Raw genomic sequence first — 25,297 nt, 5'->3', positions numbered from 1 at the left:
TTGGAAATCATTCCCGTGAAGCTCTTGATGTAACGACAAGTGATACGGATGAAACTTGTGGCGTTTCAAAATTCTCAGAACACTTGTTTTGGAGATTCCAGAAGCAGAAGAAATTGATCGTGAGCTGACTCCAGGATTATGGGCAACTGCAGCTAAGACGGTAATTTCATTATTTTGACTGGTAATGCTTCTCTTTCGTGATCGATTTATCGTTCTCACACTTCTATCTTCTATAAAATGGTTCACTACACGATAAAATGATGCTCGCGATGGAAGTCGCCGTTGAGGATGTCGCATGATATACAGTTCAATGGCTCTATTAATATTCCGTTCAGATTCACCATAGATAAGGACCATTTCAACTTTTACATTTATTGTTAGGCATTCCATAGTCACTCAACAAAATAGTCAAATACTTGATAACTGAACGAATACTGTGAACCAAAATAATCTCTCATTTACTTTATTCATCAGTTTTTGTTTACAATCGCCTGAAATACCTGGGATAAACACGTGAGATCTGTTCACTATAGAAAATGTTCGCTTGCATTGATCATGTAAAAAAGTGCCTGGAAACCATTCAAACTTCACATAAAACATTTTCTGGATACATGTTTAGTTTAGTAGTTTGTTTTTAGCAGGCTTCAGTTCAGGGTTTTTAAAATGATTTTTATTATGTAGTTTATTATGTTATATGAACGTTCTCGCGCCCTTTGCTTTGTGGTGTCATTGGGTACTACTTACGCAAAGTCAATAATTCAGTCTACTTCCACGCGAGCGAGGCTGAGAGTTCAGGCTGGTATAACATTAAAAAAGTAATATTCGTGTTCATAAGTAAATTGGAGCGTACAAATATCATCGAACTTATGCAATATAAAATTTAATATTTTTGTTAAAAAATTGTTCATCCAAGGATTGTGTTGGTTTAATACTATAAATTTAAGATAAGCTTTCTAAAAATACCAAAAGAAAATCGAAAAATTGTTGAGTCTTAATTCTTAAAAAATCCTGTAGATTGAATAGCTGTTGATACTTAAATGACGTTTATTTTATAAAAGTTTCTAAGAGGGTACTAAATTAAGTTTACTTCACGCTAGGACTTTCGCACGGGAAGAATGCGGTGTGTATACTAGGATTTTCTTATAATTTGCAATCAGTTTAAAACTCTCTCATAACAAATATTTATAGACTTGACAATCATAATGTCGTAAATAGTTTTAGTTTTTTTTCAATTTACATTATTTACAGTTTACAATGGTTTACGTTTTTAAAAAGTTATCTTATTACAGACGTTTAGAATACTAACAAAACGATAACAAGGGTGACAAGGAGAGCAATAAAAACATGTGGCTTAGTATGGCTAATTGCGTTAGCTAATCAGCACCAGGAATATTGCCTACTTGCAAAGATGAGATGACGACAAAGATGAGGAAGTTTAAAAATGTTGAATACAATTCAGAATTGGATTTTGGCTTTCTTTTTTGGTAATTTTAGGACTTCTGTGTTTTTATTTTTTCTTTCTTCTTAGTAAATTAAGAATTTTGTATTGGCAATAAATTCATCTATTATAATTTGAAAGAAAAATATATTTGGCTTTAATTCGTTCTATCCACAAACAGACCAACTTTTAGATTAAAGAAAATTAAATAGGCAAAATTTTATTATTAGAAGTTATAAATTCGACATCTGTATATTCCTTTTTAATATTTAACACACTGTATATTTCAAATGTTAAAAAAATACAATAACAGAAATAGTTAAATTACAATTAGGAGTGTCAAACAGTAACCAATAAAACCTGGTAAAAGCCTAATAGACGCTTGTAAACTGAGTTAACTGATTGTTCATGATTTAAGTCCAGCGAGCGTGAAGTGATATTAATTTCAGACAGATCCAATGACAATGCAAACCAATAAAAAATTGAGTGAAAAATACTATAACAATTAAAAAATATTCTTGTTACAATATGTCAACTAAACAAATTTACAATCTTAACAGCTCTTTTTTTTTGTAAGATACCAAAAGTTTCACAAAGATATTAGATATACAACTTCTGCAATTGAATATAGTAACCGGCGGAGGTTTGAGTTATGAATACCGGTTTAAAGTGGTTTTTTCGTTACGGATTTGGTAGCCAGATGCTAAGAATAATTTTGTCAGAAAGTTCTGAAATTAAATATAATAGAGGGCGAAGGAAATATTTCTTAGAACAGTTTCCTAAAAATTAAAATATGACTAAAATATTAAATGGAAATCATTATTCTTATTCTTCATTATTCTTATTAGCCAGATGCTAAGAATAATTTTGTCAAAAATTTATGATTTAGCTCTGAATTAAAATCGGTAAAGTTGAAAATTATATAAATCACTTGCCACAAAGAGAGTGTCGTCATAAGTAAAATATTTTCTTCATTATTGTTGATACGTTTTATATACAATCTTGGGAGCACAGATCTAGATATTGTGAATTGTGAGATAGGATAGGTTTCCAAAATCTTATATTAGTGAGTTTTGGCTTTTGAATTTTGGTTTTAATTCTGGCTATTATTTTAGTATTTTTCTCTACTTCTGTTTGCTTATTTCTCAGAAAATTTTACATTCTACCAGTGGTTACTAAATTTAATTATATCAATATAAACTGAAAATCAGAGATGATGAGGAGCAGGAAAGTAAAAATATGTTTAATGTCGGATAAAGCCTGAGAGAAATGCAGCAGTCACATTATCTCGTATTTATATTACTATAAACCAATTCATTTTAAAAAATAAAATTAAAAAAAAAATAAAATGAAACCTACCAAATCCATACCTACTACTTTACTTTATCTTTGATTAACTTTGGAATTGAAAAGAAAAAATTAATTTCATAAGACTTTTTTCTTATGAGGTAGTCTTATCGTGCTATAGTCCCAGTCGGATATCCTTAATTTTAACCATATTATGATATGCATTGCTTTATACCTTTTTGGATCAGTCACGTTTTTTAAATTTCATTACGTATATGGCAGAAATACGTGTGCAAATTTATCTCGGTGCTTTATGTCTCTTTTAGCTTCACCTGATGCGGAACATCTTGACAAGGCGAACGCACGGGGCGGAGAAGAAATTCAAATATTAATTTAGAGGATCATTGACAATCTTTTCACAGATCTGAGCATGAATAAATGTAGTTAAGGATGAAATAAAGAAGATAATAAATAACTGTTGAATATTATTTAAATTCGATTCGGGTTAAATAAATAATATTATATTCAGTAATGCTTCTCCTTGTACATAATAATATTGGTTTCTTATTTGATGCTAAACTACAGAAATATTGAGATGTGTATCCTTTTCCTCTCCAGGTTACTAATGTACTATTTGAAAACAGTGTTGTCAAAACGTTTTAGAATGATTTGTCTTATTTGTTTTAACTTAAAGCGGTGAACTATTATTATATCTAGGTGAAATAGGCCTATATTATAATAAGTTAAAAGTCAATAGTCGGGTTTTATGTTTCGCTTTAAAGAAAGGATCATCATACCTGTGTTTTAGATAATAACATATGTGTCTTGTATTTCTCTCGAAATGTGGCATCCAATGTTTCCTATGAGGCCTTTCAAACAGTCTACTGCGAATTTTGTGTCCATATCCATCCATAAGAATAATAATAATAAATAATTTTATTGTTTCAAAATATTAACATACATATACATATTAGATGTTGAAACAAAAGGCTTTCTATCCCTCTCAAGAAGGGGCTGTTAAAGTCTGAGTTACAACACATACACCAAGAACTAAAAAAATAAATGCAAAACTGCTAGAAGTCGGCACACCAACGCCAAATTCTGTCAAACTCACCTATGAAACGGCAACCTATGTTGCCGAAGATGTTGTTGCCTGATTCTAGTTTTAATACTACCAACTAATAAATTAAATTCATTACTTTCAAATTTATTGATGATGGAAGCTATGTTATATGAAAATTCTTTCTCAAAAGACACTTTATTGTGCTTGGGGATTGTAAATCAGTACAAAAAACTACTTTTTTATTAAGATAAATAGGACATTTACATTTAACAGTGTTATAAAAAAAACAAGCTCTAATATTCTCCTGTTATACATAGAAAGCCAATTAAGCTCCCTGAGCTTATGTGAAACACGCTGCCATCGTCTAATTCCACATATAAATCTTATACTAGAATCTTGTACTTTTTGCACTCTTTTAACCTCAGCTGTATTTAAGTGTGCTCCATAAATGCTCTCAGCAAAGTTGAAATGTGATAAAACTAGTGCATCACACAATTGAACTCTTGTTTTCCTTTCTAAAGAATGTCGGTGGGGAAAAGGGGATTTTAGGGCTGAGAAGTTTGACTAGCCTGGCGGAATCAGACATTATTTACAGTTTACTACAGAACATTTGCTAGCTAGCTCTTTTTTTTCTTCTCACTTCTGCCCTAAAGCTCTTTTTCACTTCTTTATCTCAAGCCTCTTGAGATCCTCCCCGAAGTGCTCGGTGGTGGACCCTCCGAGACTCCCTTTTGAGTTTATTGAAGGCCTTGTTCCACCATGGTACCTTGCGGGCACCTTCTTTTCTAAGAGGATATACTACCTGAAAGGCTTGATTGAGTAGTTGACCTCAATCATTTACCCTTGTCACTAAATCTTTTCTGATTAGTATCGGCACGCCCGAGATCTAAGACACTTCTGACAGGCCTTAGTAGCGCAGTCCGTGGCTCTTGGATTTCTTCTAAGTGATGTGATCACCTCGTTCGATTCTAATTCGAATTGAATCATTCTGTGATCTGACGTGGTTATGTCATTCTATACTCTTTAGTTACCTACCTTGTCTGTAAATTTGCGTGTCACCATTATAATGTCAATAATCTCCCTTCGGCTGCAAAAGTAGAATAGGGGGAGCTCTTGTTTACCACATCGAGGCTTTCCGACATAAGATATTCGAGAAGCGTCACACCTCGCGCATTTTCGTTGGTACTACCCCATACTGTATTATGCGCGTTCGCATCGCACGCGATAATTGCCGGAAGACCTAACCTCTTAATTTCCCTAACTAAAGTAACTAATCCCTCCGTAGGAGGTAGTTGTGCAACGTCATACGGAGTTACTCTTACCGATACAGTATTCGAGGACTATCGCTGTGACATAGAGCCAAACTAGATGAACGGTGTAACCTGCAGCTGCAGCGCCATTATACAGCTCCTAGCTGTTTCTCTGTTGGTTTGGGCACCGGTGCAGATGTTTACGCCGGATGCCTCTAGCCCTCTGATTTATTCCCTATAGCAGTAAGGTTCCTGGATTAGGATAAGTTCTCTTTTCTTGCCAACCATGACACTAACCAGGTAGCGGCGTGGCTGTGTTGTAAATTAACTTAACTCACCCGTATCTGCTCCATATGAAGTTCTTGGTGGAGCGGAAACCTTAGCTCCTATTATTGTTTTGGCTGGCTAGACCCACCAGAACTTGACGGCGTCGCAACTGGCCGTACCTTCTACCTGACACCCTGAATACTGTTAGGAAAATCAGCTCGTAGAAGAGTTGTCACCCAGCCTGTTGTAGCTTCTTTATCTCGGACCGGCTGATCCGGAAGCTCATAGTCCAGTAGAATTGTAGGACCGTAGAATTCCTCTACGGCCTCTGCTATTTCTGCTCTTTCCTGGCTCCTGAGGACAAAGGCTACCTCCACCGGCCATCCTTCGGTTGACTTGCCGGTTCTTTCCGGTGATGTTTTTAGCACTACTATGTAACCCGGGATTTTTCGAAGGATGATGGGGCAGCCTCTTACACCAGCCAAGGTAAGGGTCGGTCCCTGTACTATTTAACGGCCTAGGGAATGTGTCTTAAGATTTCAGTTGTTACATGGCTACCGCTTAGGGCGAATCTCCCTAGGGCCCGGCCTTAGTCAACACAGAAGCGTGGAAGAGAAGACATATGAAGTCCTATGATGCATGCGTGTCACCTCCTCCTTAGGGGCTTGGTTACTTTTGGTACTTTTTTTAGTGGTACCGAGTTTTATAAAATGGAGAATATTGCAAAAGGCAGGAATTAAAAAAAGTGCTTTTTAACCTTAACCTTTTAATATATCTGGAACTTTTTAACATATTCAAAAGATCTTTTTTTTTGTTTTAATGAGAATACATAAGCGCTAAAAACTGCGATAAAATAAATTCAAAAAAACGTTTCTTTTTATTAATATAACATTTAAAAATCATTAAAATTATATTTTCTGCAATGAATTTTTGAGCAAGCGAGAACATTTTTTATTTGAAAACATTTTTCCATACAATCTGCGAATAAAAGGTAGAAAAAACTGTTACGAAGTGTGCAGTGAAGTTGTGCCAGATTAGCGACGGCCAGAACAGTCGCCGACGTTCGCGAGAGACGCGTGACTAATCATATCATAAGCCCTAAAGCTGTGTCATAACGCTCTTGATTTTTGTGCGTTAAAACAGGTTTTTATTGCGTTGTCCTTCGTCAATGTTTTATGAAGATGGTTCGATGCGAAAAACTGCCAAGTCTGAATTATGCAAGAGACTAGAGCCAATTGCAGATACAATAGTTTCTCCAAATAGTGTAGAATCATATATTATTGATGGTATGGTTATAATCCAAGAATTGAAACCAACTTCCTCTTTGACTTTTAACGGTTTAGCACAAATATTCTTAAATCGAATGCTAAGTTGCGGACGGAAACACAAGAGAATAACAGTTGTTTTTGACACTTACACATGTAATTCATTTAAATCTGCTGAGAGATTCAGACGTGGTGATTCATCTAATACAACAGAATACAAAATTTTTGGGTCTCGAAAAGTTCCAATTTTTAATGATTTTCTCGAATCATCCAACAATAAGAAGGCCTTATTAGTTTTTACTGTAAGTTATCTTTTGGAATTTGCAGCAAAATCTCTAAATAAGAATGAAACTTTAATAGTAGCAGGAGGATCTGAAAATTCCGAAAATGTCTATATTATAACCACCGATAAAGAGCCACAAATTTGGGAAGAATACAAAACTAATCAGGAAGAAGCAGATACTCGAATTATTCTTCACGTCCTGGCAGAGCGAGAGCATAGTAATTCTATTCTTGTCAAATCTCTGGATACCGACGTATTACTTTTACTTTTACACCATTTCATTATTACAAAACAAATAAAGGGCTGTAAATTACTTATGGAATTAGGGCATTCAAAAAATCATTTCAGGATTCAGGAAGCATACAGGATGTAGTTCAAAAATTGGGAAAAGCAGTTTTAAGAAACATTTTGGCAGTTCATTGCCTCACGGGATGCGACACAACTAGTTCGTTTTTCAAAATTGGTAAAAAAACAGCCTTTAATGTACTAAGAAAAAATATCGATAGGCTAAAAGAACTATATGATCTGCCATTTGTATCGGATACAGAAGCAGTTAAACGGAGTACACAATTTATTTTACTTCTATATAGAAACAAGGATAATGATATTTCTACCCTAAATGCACTACGATTGCATTTAACTACAAATGCAAATAAATCTGCCGTGGAACTGCCACCAACTGACGATGCATTCAAACAGCATTTAAAAAGGTAGGTTTATACTTACATTTTGTCTTTATTTCTATAGGTATGAAAACATAAAAAAAATCATATTTTACAGATTACAGTTTAGATAATAACAAAAAAAGAAAATTTGGACGCTTATGGCTTTTCTTATTTTAGGTGCATATATCAACTAAAAATTTGGTAGAACAGTCACATACCATATATGAATTTTGAAGACCCAAGAAAATATGGATGGACAAATGATATAGAGTCTAATATATGGACCAATTTTTGCGACACAGGATCCCGTCCCAAAGGAACTACGGAAAATTTTAGTTCTTCGATGTTCCGATGGAAACTGCAACACTTAAAAGTATATATGTGTATCCCAGGGCTTGAAGTGTTATAACGAATGTAACTGTAAATTTTGTGGCAACAAAGACATTATAGACACACCAGATTCATTGGAATCACAAAATGATGATGACTATTAAAAATTAAAGTTCGTTTAATTAAAATATTCAAATAAATTATTTTTTTAAGTTTACTTAAAAATCTTCAAAGTTATTATTATTCACCAACTTCGATTTATAAATTATTCGTAGATGGTTAATAAATGGCGGCAGTTGGAAGTACGTTCGGTCGGCAACGGTATAGAGCGCGGCAATTTCCACCTACGCGTTACTTTAAAAATTCATATTTCAAAAAATATTTCGGATAGAAACCTGTGGCTTTTTTTAAAAACTTTCTTATGATTTTTTTCTATATTTCATTCGTAGCATGTATGGCAAAATTCATCATAATAAAAAAGTTTATCGCTTGCTGAAAAATTCAATACCAACAATATAAATTTTATAATTTTCATGTTTTTTATTAACAAGAATAGAAGTTTTCTGCAATTATTTTACTGCAGTTGTTAGCGCTTATACAGTGCTTTTCTTTGAAGTCCCGCCCCCCCCCCCCCATTTATTTTTTGAACGGGTCAAAAAAAATTTTTGAAACTTGGCATAAGTAAATTGGTCTATAGATACTATTTTTCACTGTAAACTAGGTAGTTGTAAATTCCAAGATGGCGGCTGGGCGACATCTTGAGAAAAAATTTTAAACAGAAAGGGGGGTCGTGCGGTACCTCATTTTAAAGGTCTCAATGAGTACTTTATAACCCTGAAATATTAGACCCATATCTTAACTCGTTTCAAAATGGCGGCCTAATAAAAAAGTATTTTTTTTTATTTTAACGTTTTACATTTTTATGATTTTTGAATAGGTAAAAATCAGTGTACGAAAATAAATGCGTCACTATTTTATTTTGACATAAAAACGACAGTTCTAAATATCAAAATAACACATAAGCGCCATCTTGAATAAATGCATTAAATAGAAATCTTGTGTTACCTCATTTAAAAGGTTTTATTGAGTACTTTTAATATTTATTACATGGACTCGGTGGACTCCGTTTTGACCTGTCTAAAAGTAACAGCCAAAAAAATACACTGCTGCGATTTTATTAACGTTTTTAATAATAATATACAAATAATTTATAATTTTTGAATTTTGGATTTAAAAATTGTCCATGTAATAAATATTAAAAGTACTCAATAAAACCTTTTAAATGAGGTAACACAAGATTTCTATTTAATGCATTTATTCAAGATGGCGCTTATGTGTTATTTTGACATTTAGAACTGTCGTTTTTATGTCAAAATAAAATAGTGACGCATTTATTTTCGTACACTGATTTTTACCTATTCAAAAATCATAAAAATGTAAAACGTTAAAATAAAAAAAAATACTTTTTTATTAGGCCGCCATTTTGAAACGAGTTAAGATATGGGTCTAATATTTCAGGGTTATAAAGTACTCATTGAGACCTTTAAAATGAGGTACCACACGACCCCCCTTTCTATTTAAAATTTTTTCTCAAGATGTCGCCCAGCCGCCATCTTGGAATTTACAACTACCTAGTTTACAGTGAAAAATAGTATCTATAGACCAATTTACTTATGCCAAGTTTCAAAAATTTTTTTTGACCCGTTCAAAAAATAAATGGGGGGGGGGGACTTCAAAGAAAAGCACTGTATACGCCCTTTAAGCAAAAAAAAAGAAAATTTGGCTATATGAATTAGTTTTGGAGATATTGGCAGTTTAATGTATAATGGTAACTTTATTGAATTAAACCATTTTTTTTAAATTCTATTTTTAAAGAACTCGGTACCATTAAAAAAAGTCGTAATTACCCATTTCGTATGTGCAATAACCAAACTAATGATTTGGTAAAAGTTTCATCTGGTTCTAAGCCGGAACAAAAAATTGAAACATTTTAACCCGTTATTTACTCCGCTACACTGCAAGTGACCGATCATCAAATGACAGTATGCGCATGCTACGTTCATTTGAGGGTCACTTTTCCATGCAGTGCCTCAGGCGGAGCTGTTTTCGTTCTGGATTTTTTTTTTATTTTAGTAATTTTTTTTTATTTTGTAGGTTTTTAAGGAGCGGTCGGTTTGAATCCCTTAAACCCCCCCCCCCTACCCCTAATCTACGACCCTGCGTAGCTTTAAAGCACACAGCTATACCACTAACTAGGGATGTGCGATACTGAGGAAAGTACCGGTATTTCGGATCGTATCGTATCGTTTTAAAAGTACCGGTTGGTTACAATATCGACAAGTTCAGTACCGATATTCCAAGTACCGGTACGATTTAACTAAATATATATTTTTTTTAAAAATGTTAAATTAGCGCGGACTGGTATGGTCAATACTGATATTTTTAGTATTATTTATTAACAGCATTTATTTCGAAATAACTACAAGTGAAAATTTGACATTTGTCGTCACTTAAATTAAAACCGAACAACAGAAAACATTAAAACATAAGACAAATATAATTATTCTAGAAATTGAAAAATAATTACAAATTCCAGTAACTTAATTCTAACGAATTTAAAAATAATAGCCTTGAAAGTCTATCTCCAAGAAGTCTGTTACGGCATTCATCCATTATCGCATCAGCCTTTGAAAATAGGCGTTCAGAAAATGGGTTGCATCTGCCAACACTACGGATAAACGTAAACAGAAAGACAGAAGGAAACAGGAGTAAATCCGTGCTTCACTGCTTCATTCATATTAATTTATGTGGTATCTTTTTGATTAAATTAAATTTATTGCATAGCATTCTTCGATGCGGGATACGATAGGTACTGCATAAAACTCAAACGGATCGGACCGTATCGTACGTTAAAGTACCGGTACAAAATATCGAGTATCGGAAGAAAAAATACCGGCACTCGAGAAAATCGTATCGTATCGCACATCCTTACCACTAACTAAAACTCTTTATTTTATTCTCGACACGCGTTTCGCTAACGATGTTAGCATCTTCGGGAGAAGAAAAGTTAGTTAGTGGTAAAACTATTTTGTAATTTGAGTCTCAGACCAAAGGTTCCAACCATATAGGACTATTGAGACACCCTTTTCTCACATTTTGCTTGGGTCCATATGCATTGAATATCTTTGCATACCCTATAGATGCCCATTAGTAATAAAACACAAACCAAAATTCGTAGTTTTTACCTGTGGTTTGACTTTTAAAGATCGTAAAGACATCTGCGCATTTGTCGTTTTTTCTTCCTAAATCATTTCCCATTATTTTCTAATCTGAACCGCGCGCGAATAAACGGTCGGCCGCTAGTCGGTGCCAGACGGTCGATTAGTTTGTAGCGCGCGTTTGTCTCGTCTCTCGGTTGTCGGTATTATGTAGCCAAATACGCTGTAATCCGTGTTTAAAGACATAACCTCAATTCCGCTAATGTTTACATCTTTAGCAGGTCTTTAAATTCGCTTTTTGTGTGGCACTATGATGGGAAAACTTAAATTTAGAGCTACCAGCTCTATTTTTTCCGTTTGTATTATTTATTTTTTCATTCACTTGACTGCTGGTCACGGAAACTGCAATCATCCTTATCCCAAACATGATGAGGTTAGTTTTTGTTTTGGTTGTGGTTCTGTATAAACTATCTATATAAACGTATAATATTATTAAATGTTAAAATTAGTAAATATAACATAGTTAGAAGCTTTTGATTATTTCTTTCATCTATTCTTAACTTTTAATATAAAATTCATTTTTATTTTTATACAGGGTGTCTCATAAGGCACGGCCCAAACTGATACAGGTGATAGAGGTCGTAATTTCTGATAATTTTAAAAACAATGTGTGGGGTAGTGCAATATGCTCCTGAGTCATTTTTATTTTTATTACAAAAAAACAATATTGTAAAACACAATTAATTTTTAAACATTTTTTTTAGAAGTAACAGGATTTTCAGTCATTTGCAGAAAAATTTATTAGGCATACTGATTAAAATGCATGACATTTTTAAATTCTTTTATTAAAGATTTAGACTAAGTAATACGAAAGATTAAGAATAAATATGATTGCTACAATTAAGTATTGTTATTGCTCTATTACACACTTCAAAAAGTAATATAATAGCCTGAAATCTGACCTTAAATACAAAAATTAAAAACTATAAAATTGTACTATTCTTAAATAAGGTTTAAATTATTAATTGGATTCTATATGACCTGATTTTCTGTTATCTGTGTAAGCATAATTCTTTTTTAAAATGACTCGCCTAATTTTCTCAATATAACTAGCCTGACTGTTTGAAAAATCCATTATCAAAAACTTCATTTATTCAAAATTCGTTGACAACAAACAACACTTGTAAAAGGATATTTAAATAATTTTTCAAGAACTTAAGATCTATTTCAACTGTAAGATGCCCATTAAGAAATGAGGTCTAATAACAGATCTGCCCAAACATTAAGTGGTCATTTGTTTTGGTGATGAATTTCTCTAGTAAAGAATGGATTACTAAAGTCATGATTATTAAAATTGTGCTTATTAACACTGGGAACATTATGAAATATAGCTTTGCCTAAAAAAACCAGATCAAAAAATTTAGGTTGAGGCCTCCTATTTTGCGCACACTGACAAAAAGCAGTCCTATTTTCATAATCCTAAATAGCGGTCATATAATATGGTTGAAATTCTTGTAATAATTGGATATGGTAAGGCTGAATTTTTTTGTGTCAAAGCAAACAGGAAATTGATGATGCTCTATAAAAAATTTGTCAGCTGTGCAGGTTTTTTTTAGGATCCTCAATAACATTTTAAATTACTGCTAGCTTATTATCTTCATTTGTAACTGGCTTCACCCGTTCATGTTTTTCATAATTACATTTCCTGTTCTTTTAAATCTGTTCTTTAGATTTTAAAATTGTTGATTGAGGACGCCTTCTTTCAGGATACAGTTGACCATACATTTAAGATGCTAAAAGAGTATTTCTTTAGAGCATATATAATATCAATAAGTTACTCACAAGCAAAATCCGTATGCATTATGCTTATTTTCCACAGAACTCAACATATCTTAAAAAATAAATGGTTTAGTTTTAGGACATATTTAACAAAAAATTAAGGTATTTCGCAGATAAATTAAATAACATAAAAATATACTGGATGTTTTGTTTAAAAATGCTAAGATATTATTATCGTATTTATTATCGGTAAATTCGAACATTTTCAACAAATACTCTGTAATACAAAAATGACAAAATATCAATGCCAGTCTTAACAGGTATCTTAGACAACTATGGTACAAACTTCATAAGTCTAGGTTGAATTAATCTGTAGCTTTTTGTTTAATTTTTTAAATGAATCTTCAATTTTTTTTGTAAAAAAAAAACACAAAAAAAATAAATATTCCTAAAAAGGAACCTGCCTTTTACTAAGATTTTTTCCCAACATAAATATTTTATTTTATTGGATATTTTAATTATACTTTTATAATTTACTAAACATGCAATATTTAAATATGTGTTAAAGTTATTGTTATATTATTTATAACCGCAGATAGTTTTTAAAATATAAGGCAGCTTAAGCTCTTAAGCACTCTTTTTAGAGTGCATAGTAAATAGAAAAAAAAATCTAATTTGCTTCACCAATACTGCATATTTAAAAATTAAAAGTATAGTTCGAATTTAGAGTCCACCGAATTATCGATTGTGTGCAAAAAACCAATTTACCGATGTATTGATAAATTACTAAATACAGGCTAGAAGAAAGAAAGAAATAAAATGTGATATAGTACGTAAGAATAATCTTCTGTACAAGCATCCTACAAGCTAAAATACAATTTCAAAAATTGACAAAACAATGAACAAAATTAAACACAAGAAGACAAAACTTTTTGAACATACTTGAATTAAAGATAACTAAATAAAACAATCAATTACTAAATAAAGGAAAACTTGTTGACAAAACTAGAGAAGAAAAAAGGAAAAAAAAACTTTCTAACATGTCCAAGGTTAAAAAGTAAATAAATAATCATTAAAAAAGTCATCCAGGTTATAATATGCCTTAACCAATAAAAGCGTCTTTAATTCTCTTTTAAATTTCTTAACATCCGATATATGTCACAACACATAGAGGAACATGATTGTAAATTTTTTTACTTATGTAAATTAATGAGTTTTTGGTAAGGGAAGACGTAGGAATAGGTAGGGGAACATCATTTACATGACGAGTCAAATGGCCAGTGTCAGAGGGTAGTTTGGGAATTTTGTGAATAAGAGCAGCTGTTTCTAAGATAAAGAGTGAAAAAAGAGTTAGGATTTTTTTCAGAAATGAAGAGGGATTTGCAAGAATCTCTTAACTTAGCAGAACACAGGTATCTAACTGCTTTTTTTTGAATAACAACGACAATGTTAAATAGCCCCTTATTGGTTAAACCCCAAAAAGGCAAGCCATACTGAATATGAGATTCGATAAGTGAAAAGTACACTGAACGTGCAACCACCCCTCCCAGCTCTTGTTTTGCTATTCTTACTGCAAAACATCCAGAAGATAATTTCCCAGCTAAATGTAAAATATGATCTTCAAACCGAAGGCCACCATCAATGGTAATTCCTAGGAACTTGCAGCACCTTTATTCTGCAAGAGGGAATTTTCGTCAAACATCAGACCCTGAACATCGCACTTAAACCCCATAATAGACGTCTTTCTTACATTAAACACGAGCCTGTTGGAAGCACACCACCCTGATAAAATCTGAAGGTCTTCAAGGATACAAGTTTTAATATAATCAGAATTTTTATGGCTCCATAGTATGGTGGTATCATCAGCAAACTGAACCACCTTGCCCTGCAGTTTCAATGAACTCAAGTCATCCACATACAGTAAAAATAACAGTGGTCCCAACACTGAACCCTGGGGAACGCCGCATTTTGGGGATCTAGAAGCAGGCAAACGCCCAGACACTGTAACCTTCTGAGTACGATTTGATAGATAGGACTCAAGCCATCGCAGGAAATGTTTTGTTTTCTCGTATGACAATGAATACTGAGGTTAATATTAAATAAGTACGATGCATTTTAGAGACATAGCAATTTATTTCACGTTTTAGGTTAGCAGCCAGCAACTAAACAGGTACGCAACTGAGTAACTGCTAACAAGCTTTGTTGTGAATGTAGTATTCAAGAAAGTCTTAATAAATACAAATGATTCAACTGTAATACATCGATGCAATCCATCATAGAGCTAATAGCTCAGTTTTGTTTTAAAACTTTAATTAAGCCTGGAATTCAATGCATAATAATTGTTTTACTCTATTAGAATTTTTAAGCGAACTTGAGGAAAAACCGAGATGTAACGAGTATTGGACTCTTTTAGGACTGAGGTTTGTGAGGTGTTCTAAGACTTGGCGTTCTTTCCTTTTGATTTCTCTATTTGAACTACTGAGATATGGGTGTGAGTTCATTAAAAGTCAAAAATATTATATCTATTTCAAGTTTGGCAAGAAGAAGTAGCGTGAATCATAAAAAGATCGAAAATCGTCTGTGTCAAATGGAAAAATGTATTCGCCTTAGTTTTAAAAAACTACTTTACCAATTTACTTACTATTTTATGGTTTATTTAGTTTAAAAAAGATTAGCGCATCCATAATATGTAATTTTATTTTTCATGTAATAACTGGATCATAAGATTGTTGTTAAAATGCAATAATTATGTTTGGGTACATATAAATAACTGTGGATTCATTCAGTCGTTAAACAATCTAGAAATCGTGCGAAATTAAAGCGGCAATGCGTTTCATTACATATTTGGAAGATCATCTTTTATTCAGCACATACAAACAAGCTTTTAATGAATACTAACTTGTGATTTTTTTCTACAGGTCACGTCATTGACCTAGTAGATTTCTCGGGTGATGAAGACATATTTATGATAGAATTTTGTAATTGAGATGCTTATTAGAATGTTTTATTAGTTTTCTATAATTAAGATAGTTGAAGAATAATAAAATAAGAAATTTAAATATTTGATACTCTTAAATATTATAAGGCGCAGGCCAATAAATACCGTGAGGAGCTAAAATATTTAATAAATAAATTTTAAAATAATATGTTAATTATTATTAGATATTGATTATTCAGAGTTTGGCAAAATATAGATTGTATATGATTCCAAATATTTTAGTTAATATACTAGTGTTTAATTGTTTCTTGAGTAATGGATTGATAGAAGACATAGACTGGCTAGCTTTATTAGTCTTACTTACCAGATTTTTTTATCTGAGGGTATTTGAAATTCAGTGTAAGAGGAAAAACTAGAAAATTTAGAATTTGGTGTGAAATAATTGAAATTAGTGAAAATACTATTGGTTAAATTTTAAAAGGTTTTTTTTAATAGATCAGCTTATCGAGAAGCTAATACATATATAAAATAAATTTTCATCATAAAGAGCATATTTTCATGCATTAAAAAGCTCCCTGATAGGAGAGTTTTTTATATCAGTCTCATACTATTTGAAACCTTTCCAATTGATGAGGATTATGTGCTCCATTTTCCCTTCTTCGTGGTTGCATTGGTAATCAGTAAGCACACAAGGCGTAGTTCATTCTAGTCAGACAATTTGTTTACGATTACTGAAAAGCGCCTAGATCAATTGCAACCATGTCTATTATCCCCGGTATTAAAGTATTTTGTCATTAGCTCTCTTATGCTCGCCATAGTCAGAACGACTCTGGCTCCAGTCGTTGAAGGGCGGTGGCCCGATTATCCTTACTACCCTGTTTTTGGAGGTAGCTTTCATAAGGGTGCGCTGGCATTTTTGAACTAGTTCTGAAGAGGCGGGGTCTATACCTATACCTACAAGAACTACCTATCTGCAACAGTGTGAATGTATACACTGTTTAACAGTAAAGCGTTATTCGTGACGCGGTCCATCGCCGTCGTCCAAATTAACGCATCACCGACGCATCGCCTTCTACTGATAATGATGCAATTAAATATTTTTTAAATCAATTCAAAAATACTCTTGTCGCTCCACTCCATTCTACAATATTTAAATAAAAACAACTTGTATTAAACAACTACAACAAATAGTAATTAAACTGTGGTATTTATCTTTTCAATAAAAAATAGGTACGTATATCTTTATAATTACTTTCCTACACGTAAGTGAACTTCCGCAGCAACCAACCAATAACGAGAGGTCTAAAGCCCATTCGTCGGTTTGTCATGTTTCCTTTGATGTGTCGCCCAAAATCAACGTCTTTCCGAATAGCCGCACAAGGAATCGCATGTGATGCGCCAATCGCGTTATACACATTAGGCATAGATTTGAAAATTATCGCATCAATGAATAATGAGTAGCTGGCTGGCTTATCGTTGCTGCTGATTAGTTGTTTTGCTGCCAGAATTAATCCATAAATTTCTGTTAGAACATTTGGCATAGTGCCTTATGATGGTATTAAGTTTAATTGAAGTTCTGCAGTGCACACAGTAGTTCAAACCTTTTTAAGCTTTGGAACCATCCATGTAGCCTATTAGTAACGGCAAGTGTTACTTCGATTGGTACCATGTATAATCTGAATATGGGGTGTTCCTTAAAGACGTTCTAATATTTAAGGGGGTGATTCCTGGACCCATTTTAAGAAAAAAAGATTCTATGAACATATGTCCTAAACGTCTTAACTTTTGAGATACAGGGTGTTAAAGTAAAAAAAAAAATCTGTTTTTTAATAATAACTTAAACAGTATTGTAGACATTTTGATGAAATTTGGTACATGTATTCTATGCATCCATTCTAAGACGCATTTTTTGATGCAGAGAATATGAATTCATTTTTGTGGTCATTCTTTTTATTAGCGCTTGATAATATAATCCTTTATTTTTTCCTATTTTACCTGAAACAGATAAAAGTATATCAGTAGACTTAAACTGTTCTACTTTTTAAAGAAAATCTAAGAAGGTGGAGTTTATTCTTATTCTTTTTATTTACAAAGTTAGTATATATTTAAATACTGTTTTTTAGGGCAGGAAAAATAAAATGATGATAAAGATCAGTTGGCGCCTAGTTTTGCTTTCCAATATTTCTTAATAAAACGGCGTTTATCGGGATCGTCGACGGTCTATCGATAGATTGTCGACGGTCCCGCGTTTATCCTGTTTATCATGGATAAAGTGTATAATGAAATAGTATTTAATACCAGTTAATTATATTTTGCTTGGCATTTAAGTCATAAACATACATCCAAAAAAAATGCTTTACAAAAGTTTTGACTCGAAAAGAGTTTTAAACTAATTTAGTATTCTATTTCGCATTATTTGCGGAAACCCTCTGTTTACAATTTAACTTTTTATGAAAGGGGAACTTTAGCAGTATTTTCTTTTTACTGGAACGGGTTTACTTTTAGTTAACGGAAAACAAGAAGCTGATGCAGTTGCAATACCTACATCGATTTATTATAATTATTAATAACAGAAGTCTTTTTAAAATGTATTGCTATATTGTCATTGTTATCTTGACAAAATAAACCAAACAATTTTAGCCATGATATACCTTAATAAGCGGACCTTCGTACATGCCAATTAATTCAGTATAAATGCCGTCATTGAAAGGAGTATTAAAAATGTTTGGGTTTCTTTACAATGGCACCCTCTTTGGAATCACAAGGGAGGATTCAAGACCTTATAAGCTTAAAGTAATAACTTCTAACGACTGTAACAAGTGCAACTTCTATTGGCAAAAAGTATTTTAAGGGTAATTTAATAGACAAAATACGCGTCGCCACTCTCAGAAAAATATTACAAAGCTTCTTATGAAAAACTCCATGTGTGTTAATGTAAAAAGTTTTAAGATAAATGCAGAGAATTTGCCCAGTGTCAAATACAAAGTTTGATGATCTTGGAAAACTTTGTGAAGACCATGTAGTTTTTTTATTATTTTATAATGCTTTATATGTAAATGCTTCATACATTTATTACAAGAAATATTCATTCTTCCAGATACTGATTTTGAAGACATGAATTTGCCGTAGGGATTGCAGTTTTGATCACATATTTGACCTATATTTCAAAATTGGCAATAATATTTTATTTTGTAATTTGTTTAATTGTAACGGAATAGAACATCATATATCAAATTTCTATAATTTTAACTACAATGCGCTCCAAACTTAACTCCTAATTTTTAAAATATTTTCATATATATTTTAATATATTTTTAATTTTGAAACCATAGAAATACATATATTGTTAAAACTGGACTATCGACGGTTGATTTTCGATAATTTATAAACAAACTCATAGAGGCAATCTTAGAGGCAAACAAACGAACAAAGATAAAAAGTGTTTCTGTTGATCTCTATTCGGAATACCATAATTTTCAGTAGATTTTCGATATTCGACGTGATTTTAACTTTACATATTGAGTCCTTGCAAAATGAATCCACCGCGATTTGTCAGAAGCTGACTGTGTTAGACTTGTTACTCTTCACAAAGAAGAGTAGACCTAAATTTAGCTTTCTGAAAGATTCAATGTCAACCATCTCCAGAGTTTTGAGTCGATTTGCACAAGCTGCACACCTTTGCTGAAGACCGATTTCTAGGAATTCGCATCTTCGAGGCAACTTCTTTACAAAATGAGTTCCTGGAGCGTTACAATTTAGAATAAGTTAAAGCACAATCAAAAGAATGCTAGCGAAGCCAATATAAGGCCTGCTAAAGAAGCTACTGGTCCATTACTTAACAGAAAGCTTAGGAGACGAAGGCTACAATTCGTTCGTGAATACATTGGTTGGGAAAATGAAGATTAAACACAGGTTCTGGTTAGCGATGATTCCAGAGACTTTTTTATTCAGAGTCTTTTTTCGGACGTAGTAGAGTGTATCGAAGGCCAGGAGAATGATATGCGCGGTGCAATTTAGTGGAAACCGGGTAATTATGGTGGCGGGTCAGTCAGTAACGGTGTAGAGTGGGATTATTATGGAGGGCCGACCAGAATTAGTACTTGTAGATAGAGGACGGCTTTGCTATTGCACAGCGGTACATTACACACTGTTTAGAAGATCATGTGGTTCCATTCACCCCCTATGTTGGAGATAATTTCCTGTTTATGCACGATAATACGCGACCACACGTGGCAAAGGTAGTAGCGGAATACCTTGAAAAACTCGCTACCATGGATTGGCCGCCCAGTCCGGATATGAATCCAATCGAGCACTTTAATTTTGATACGCAGTGTATATATCGCAAGTACCACAAGGTAGCAAAGCTGATATGAGTATCATCGCCCTTAAGGCATAAATAAAACTAAATTAAATTAATTGTCCAAACTAACTTTTACCCAAATCAAAAGAGAAACCGGTGTCCAAATTCGTTTTTTCAATTAATCGAAAGATCATCTTTTCTAGAAATGTTTATTACTGTTTCTATTGAGTATCTGCAAACACTAGCAGCATTAACGTTTACTGCATATTGTATATAAGGCCCAAGAAGAGAGCCCTGCGGTACGAGACAGTGTTCATCTTTTGCCGAAACTCCAGTATTTAATTTTACATATCTTTACAGTTCGGTTTTTTAAATATTTACCAGTAAGTTGAATAGGTGCTGCAGAAAAACCAATATAGTGTAATAAAGTAGAGCATATCAGATTATGATTTTGCTTTCGAGTAATCCAATAAAATTATGCTCGATGGCATGCCAAGTCAATCTCTCTAAGAATATCATCTATTACATTAAACAATTAAACAGTGCTGTAGCACATTCATATCCAGGTAAAATCTCGATTGTCTGCTTAGCAGGAAACAATAATCATTAATATGATCCCTAATTTGCTTACACATAATTGTTTCTATAACCATAGATAATGATGGCAGCACTGATATGGGCCTCACAAGAGATCACTGTTAAATGTTTAGTTTAGTTTTTACTAATATTTCTTTGCATAATATACTAAAAATAGATTTAGTAAAATTACGCATATGAACTTTTTATTTCTTTTTTTGGTATTAACATTACAATATTTCCTACTCATTTTCAGAAACTTGAAAAAAGTTGTAGGTGGAGTTAGTTTATTTTGAATTTTTTTAAAAATATTATGAATTTATCCCTTTCTACCTGGATGTACCGGGTGGCCAACTATGTGTGGCGAGATACTGTACCTCGGAACGTACTCATCGCAGAGGCTTGCGGTAAAAAATATTATTACTAAAATGGTCAAGAGAAAAACCTGTAAAATATTTTTAAGTTTCCATAATGACCGCTAGGGCGTAACTGCAATCTTGACTCTAAAAGAGTGAAATTTTTGTGAATTTCGATATATTAACATAACAAAAAAATACTTGATCTTTAAAGTAAAAGACAGTCCGAAACTTTTTTGTTCGACAGTCTTCGCTGTATCTCTGAAAATACAGTACTGGGGAGGTATTCAAAGGTTTCCATGAAAAACCCCATGTATCTTAAAAATGGCTTCGTCGACTTTAACATGATTGTGTTCTTTAAAAAAGTCCATTCTTGGGCTTTAACTGCTTTAGTATTCGAAGTTTTGTTAGTTTCACATGTCGCCACCAGAGGGCCTTTTTGAACGACAGAAATGGTAAATTTTCTCAAAAAAATTAAATGCATTGGTATGATTATTTTTTTTTGAGAAAGTAGCGAAATGACCCAAATAGACCGCATCTTGATATCTTATTCCTAACCTAAAATGTAGGCCAAAGAAAATTTTATACGAAAATCCTATACTTAATTTTTTTGGCAATTGTTAGCAGGCCATGGAAACAAAAAGAAACATATATATAATCAAAACATAAATATATCTCAAATTGTTAATAATTGTCCCAAAAAAATATTAACTAAGTACTAGAATACATTTAAGAGCATTGTCCCTTGAGTTTGGCATATTACGAACAACGGTTCAAAATATTTTGAAAGTATGTTTAAATAATCGTCATAATATACCGACTTATTTGAATTTATCTAATATTTATCTTAAATTCTACTAGTAATTCTAATTAATTTTAGAATGCACCTATCTCATGTCGTTTTGCATCAGGCCTTAAAAGAGCAAAACTTCGATCAGAGGTTGGACTGTTGTCATTGGATGTTGTGTATGATTCGGTAAAATAAAGATTTTTTATTCAAAATTCTTTGGACCGATGAAGCCACCTTTAATAGCGACGGTAGAGTCAATCTGCACAATATGCATTACTGGTCTGCAGAAAATCCGCATTGGTTGCATGAAGTTCAGCACCAAGGTCGTTGGAGCTTCAATGTGTGGTGTGGTATACTGGGAGGCAGAATTATTGGGTCTTTCATCGCCTTTTTTAAACAATCCCTAAATGCCAACGTCTGTCTTAACTTTTTGACCAATAAATTGCCGTTATTGCTGGAATATGTGCCATTGAAATTGCGGAAAAACATTTTCTTGTTAGATGGTTCCCCGCACATTTTGCTATTGCTGTGCTAGACCACATTAATGCAGTTTTTCAACAGCGGTGGATTTCCATGGCCTCCACGATCAACAGATTTAACTTCTCTTGATTTTTATTTATGGGGTCGAATAAAGGACATCGTATTTCAGAGTCAACCTACGACCAGAGAAGATATGAAAAACCGGATTCGCAATGCAATTAGGAAATTAACCCAGAGCCGAAGCTCCACTTCTGTTTATGAGAGGCTGAGAGGCTTCTAGAATGTATAGAGCATAATGGTCAACCATTTTGAAACATTACGGAGGTATTAAAAGCCTCTTTCTTTTAAATCGGTCCTTTTCAGGGCCACAAATTAATATAAAAGAAAATTCGAGAAAAATTAATTTAAACCTTTTAGTAATAATATTTTTTATCGCAAGCCTCTGCAATGAGCGCGTTTCGAGATACAGTACCTCGCATTCTTAGTAGGCCACCCTGTACTTTTAGAACCAAATCGTTCGATTTGACTCAGGGTCGTTCGATAATCTTATACGACACATTTGCCATATTTTGTTCATTAAAGACTACCATGTGCAATATATATACAGATCTAAATTTGCTAGCAATAAACTGGCGGTCTGAAGGAATCTTTTTGATTAAAGTCATAGAAATTTCACAGGAAAGATATGGATATTTGAATTTTGAATATTAAAATAAAAATATGTACAATTTTTGGTAAAAATTACTTTACGAAAATTAAGTTAAGTTTGGTAAGATTTGGTAATTTAAAAAAATATACTGACATGTTTTAATAGTTGATTGATTAATTGTTTTTGTCCTTATTATCCAGCTAAAAGCTATATTTTTACGATGTGCCTTTAGGAAAGGAATTTCTTGCACAGCGGATATACTCGATCAATAAGATTAACAATTATTCAACTGGTTATATAATAAACTAATTCCGCTATTGTACACTTATTTCCGTGAGACAAATAAAATATATACATATACATTATATTGTTTAATAGTATAGTATACAGACAATAGTAGATCTGTGACGTCTATAGCCTACGCAATATTCCAATCTTATGGAATCATGTATATTGATTTATTAGTTTATTACATGGTAATAATAAATTGGGAATATCAAAACCCTAATTAGATAGATTAACTGTGCAATTTTTCGATTAACAAACATTCTACCAGCAAAAGCAGTTTGGTTGTGTTCATGTGCGAGTGAACTAAACATTCAACCTTAATTTCAAAGTCTCTATGGCCTAAATTAAAACGAAACTAATTAAAATTAAAAGAAACTAATTTGTCGGGGAGTTATTGCAAAAGCTTCCCTAAAGATTTTATAATTTTTAGTTTCACGCCAGACTCTAGTATATTTGAATGGTTATGTATCTCCCTGATGGAATCAATCTTTTTAAAGATGCAATGAAAATTAGTTTTTTCGTTTCCTCTGCTTTCTTTATAAAAACGTAAACATAATGTAAATGAAATTTAGCTTGATACTATAATGGAGTAATACGATGTGCTATGAATCTTGAATAAACTAAATAGGATTCAACAGTTACATTAATGGTTAGTAATATTTAATAATTGAAATTTATTTTCGTTAGTTAAATGTTGATATCATAAGTTTATTATATTTTCTCAAGAGACAAGAAAAATAAAAAACATTGTACATTTTGATCTTATTCTTTGAACGAGATAAGGTATCCTTGGATTGTAATTGTTTAAACAGTTTTAACATAAGGATTAACAAAATAGTAAATATACCGGTTTAATATTACGACAAAATTTAAGGACATGTTCCTCGGACGAAAAAAATTTCTATGAACATATGTCCTAAATTTATAAAATTTATTTTACACTATTCTAAGGAGGTAAAGTTGAAAGAAAAAAAGTTACTTTTTTCGATAAATTTGATACATGTTTTCATGTATGCTTATAGTTGAATGTTTTACCGGAAAAACTTCAAAAGAAAATTCTGAAAATAGAGTTATAAAATTAATACTTGATTAAGATAATCAGATTTAGCCATCATAGCTGACCAAAATAATGGATTTTATTTTTTTTATGCGAAAACCATGCATCGGGCGAAAAAACCTAGAGACGAGATATGCTCTAAAAGAAATAAAGAATTCAAAAAAATTTTTTATTATATGGAAAACCAGTAACATACCCTTCTGTTTAAAAAAATCAGTTCAAGGCCCGCATGAACGCCTATGGCGAATATAAAAATTTAAATTGTGTATAGGAAAAAGGCTATGGATTCTTAGAAACTGTGTACCAATTTTTAGAAAAATAACTACAGGGCTATCAAATTTATCCAAAAAAGTAAGTTTGTTTCTTTCAACTTCACCTGCCTGTAGTGAAAATTTAAGACGTTTAGGACATATGTTCATAGAAACTTTGGCTATTTATAAGCCTTAGCCTATTGACACCTAGATAGTGAAATCATATAATATCTTTTTACTTCTTAAATATTTAAAGGTTTAAACAATCTAAACAAAGATGAAACCACTCGACAACTTCCACCAAAAGTATCTTTCAAATGAAAAGAGAAATAAAGACATTATACATTCAATATACTTTTTTTGTAATTTATTGGTGATTGTTGATGCTACAAATTGTAAGGGCTATATAATTAACAATGTTTAATGATGTCTGATGACTCTGATGATGCTCTAGTCGAGCGAAACATGTAACCTTTGTCATTTTTAAATCATTCATTTTTTTCACATTAAATGTATTTGTGATGCTGTAGATTTTGTGTTTTTACGTTTTATAAAAGTGCATGACCAGCATCTTTGGGATAATGGGTGAATTTTTCGAGTAACAATGTTTAAGTTTAAAGTATTTGAACAAATTCGATTCAGATTTTTTTTAATTGCTTCATTTTTATGAGTAAAGATACAAATAGTTAATATGCTGTATAAAGATTTTTAATATTCTATTAATATATTATAAAATGTTCATTGAGCAACAAATAATGAGCAAAGTC

The 25,297-nt window shown here is 32.4% G+C and overlaps 1 protein-coding gene across 1 annotated transcript in view; it reads left to right on the top strand.

The window, feature by feature from the left end:
• Nucleotides 1–11,197: 11,197 nt before the first annotated feature.
• LOC126749070 (leishmanolysin-like peptidase) overlaps nt 11,198–25,297 on the top strand; it is a 105,656-nt gene continuing 91,556 nt past the window's right edge. Inside the window, exon 1 of the mRNA XM_050458688.1 lies at nt 11,198–11,499. Within this exon, the coding sequence (XP_050314645.1) occupies nt 11,377–11,499 (123 nt within the window). The 5' untranslated portion in view covers nt 11,198–11,376. The remainder of the gene's footprint in view (nt 11,500–25,297) is intronic.

This window comes from Anthonomus grandis, chromosome 22 (genome assembly GCF_022605725.1).
Source record: "Anthonomus grandis grandis chromosome 22, icAntGran1.3, whole genome shotgun sequence".
In the NCBI taxonomy this organism is placed as follows: Eukaryota; Metazoa; Arthropoda; class Insecta; order Coleoptera; family Curculionidae; genus Anthonomus; species Anthonomus grandis.
The sequence above is the reverse complement of the archived record's forward strand: the minus strand, read 5'-3'. Positions and strand labels throughout refer to the sequence as shown.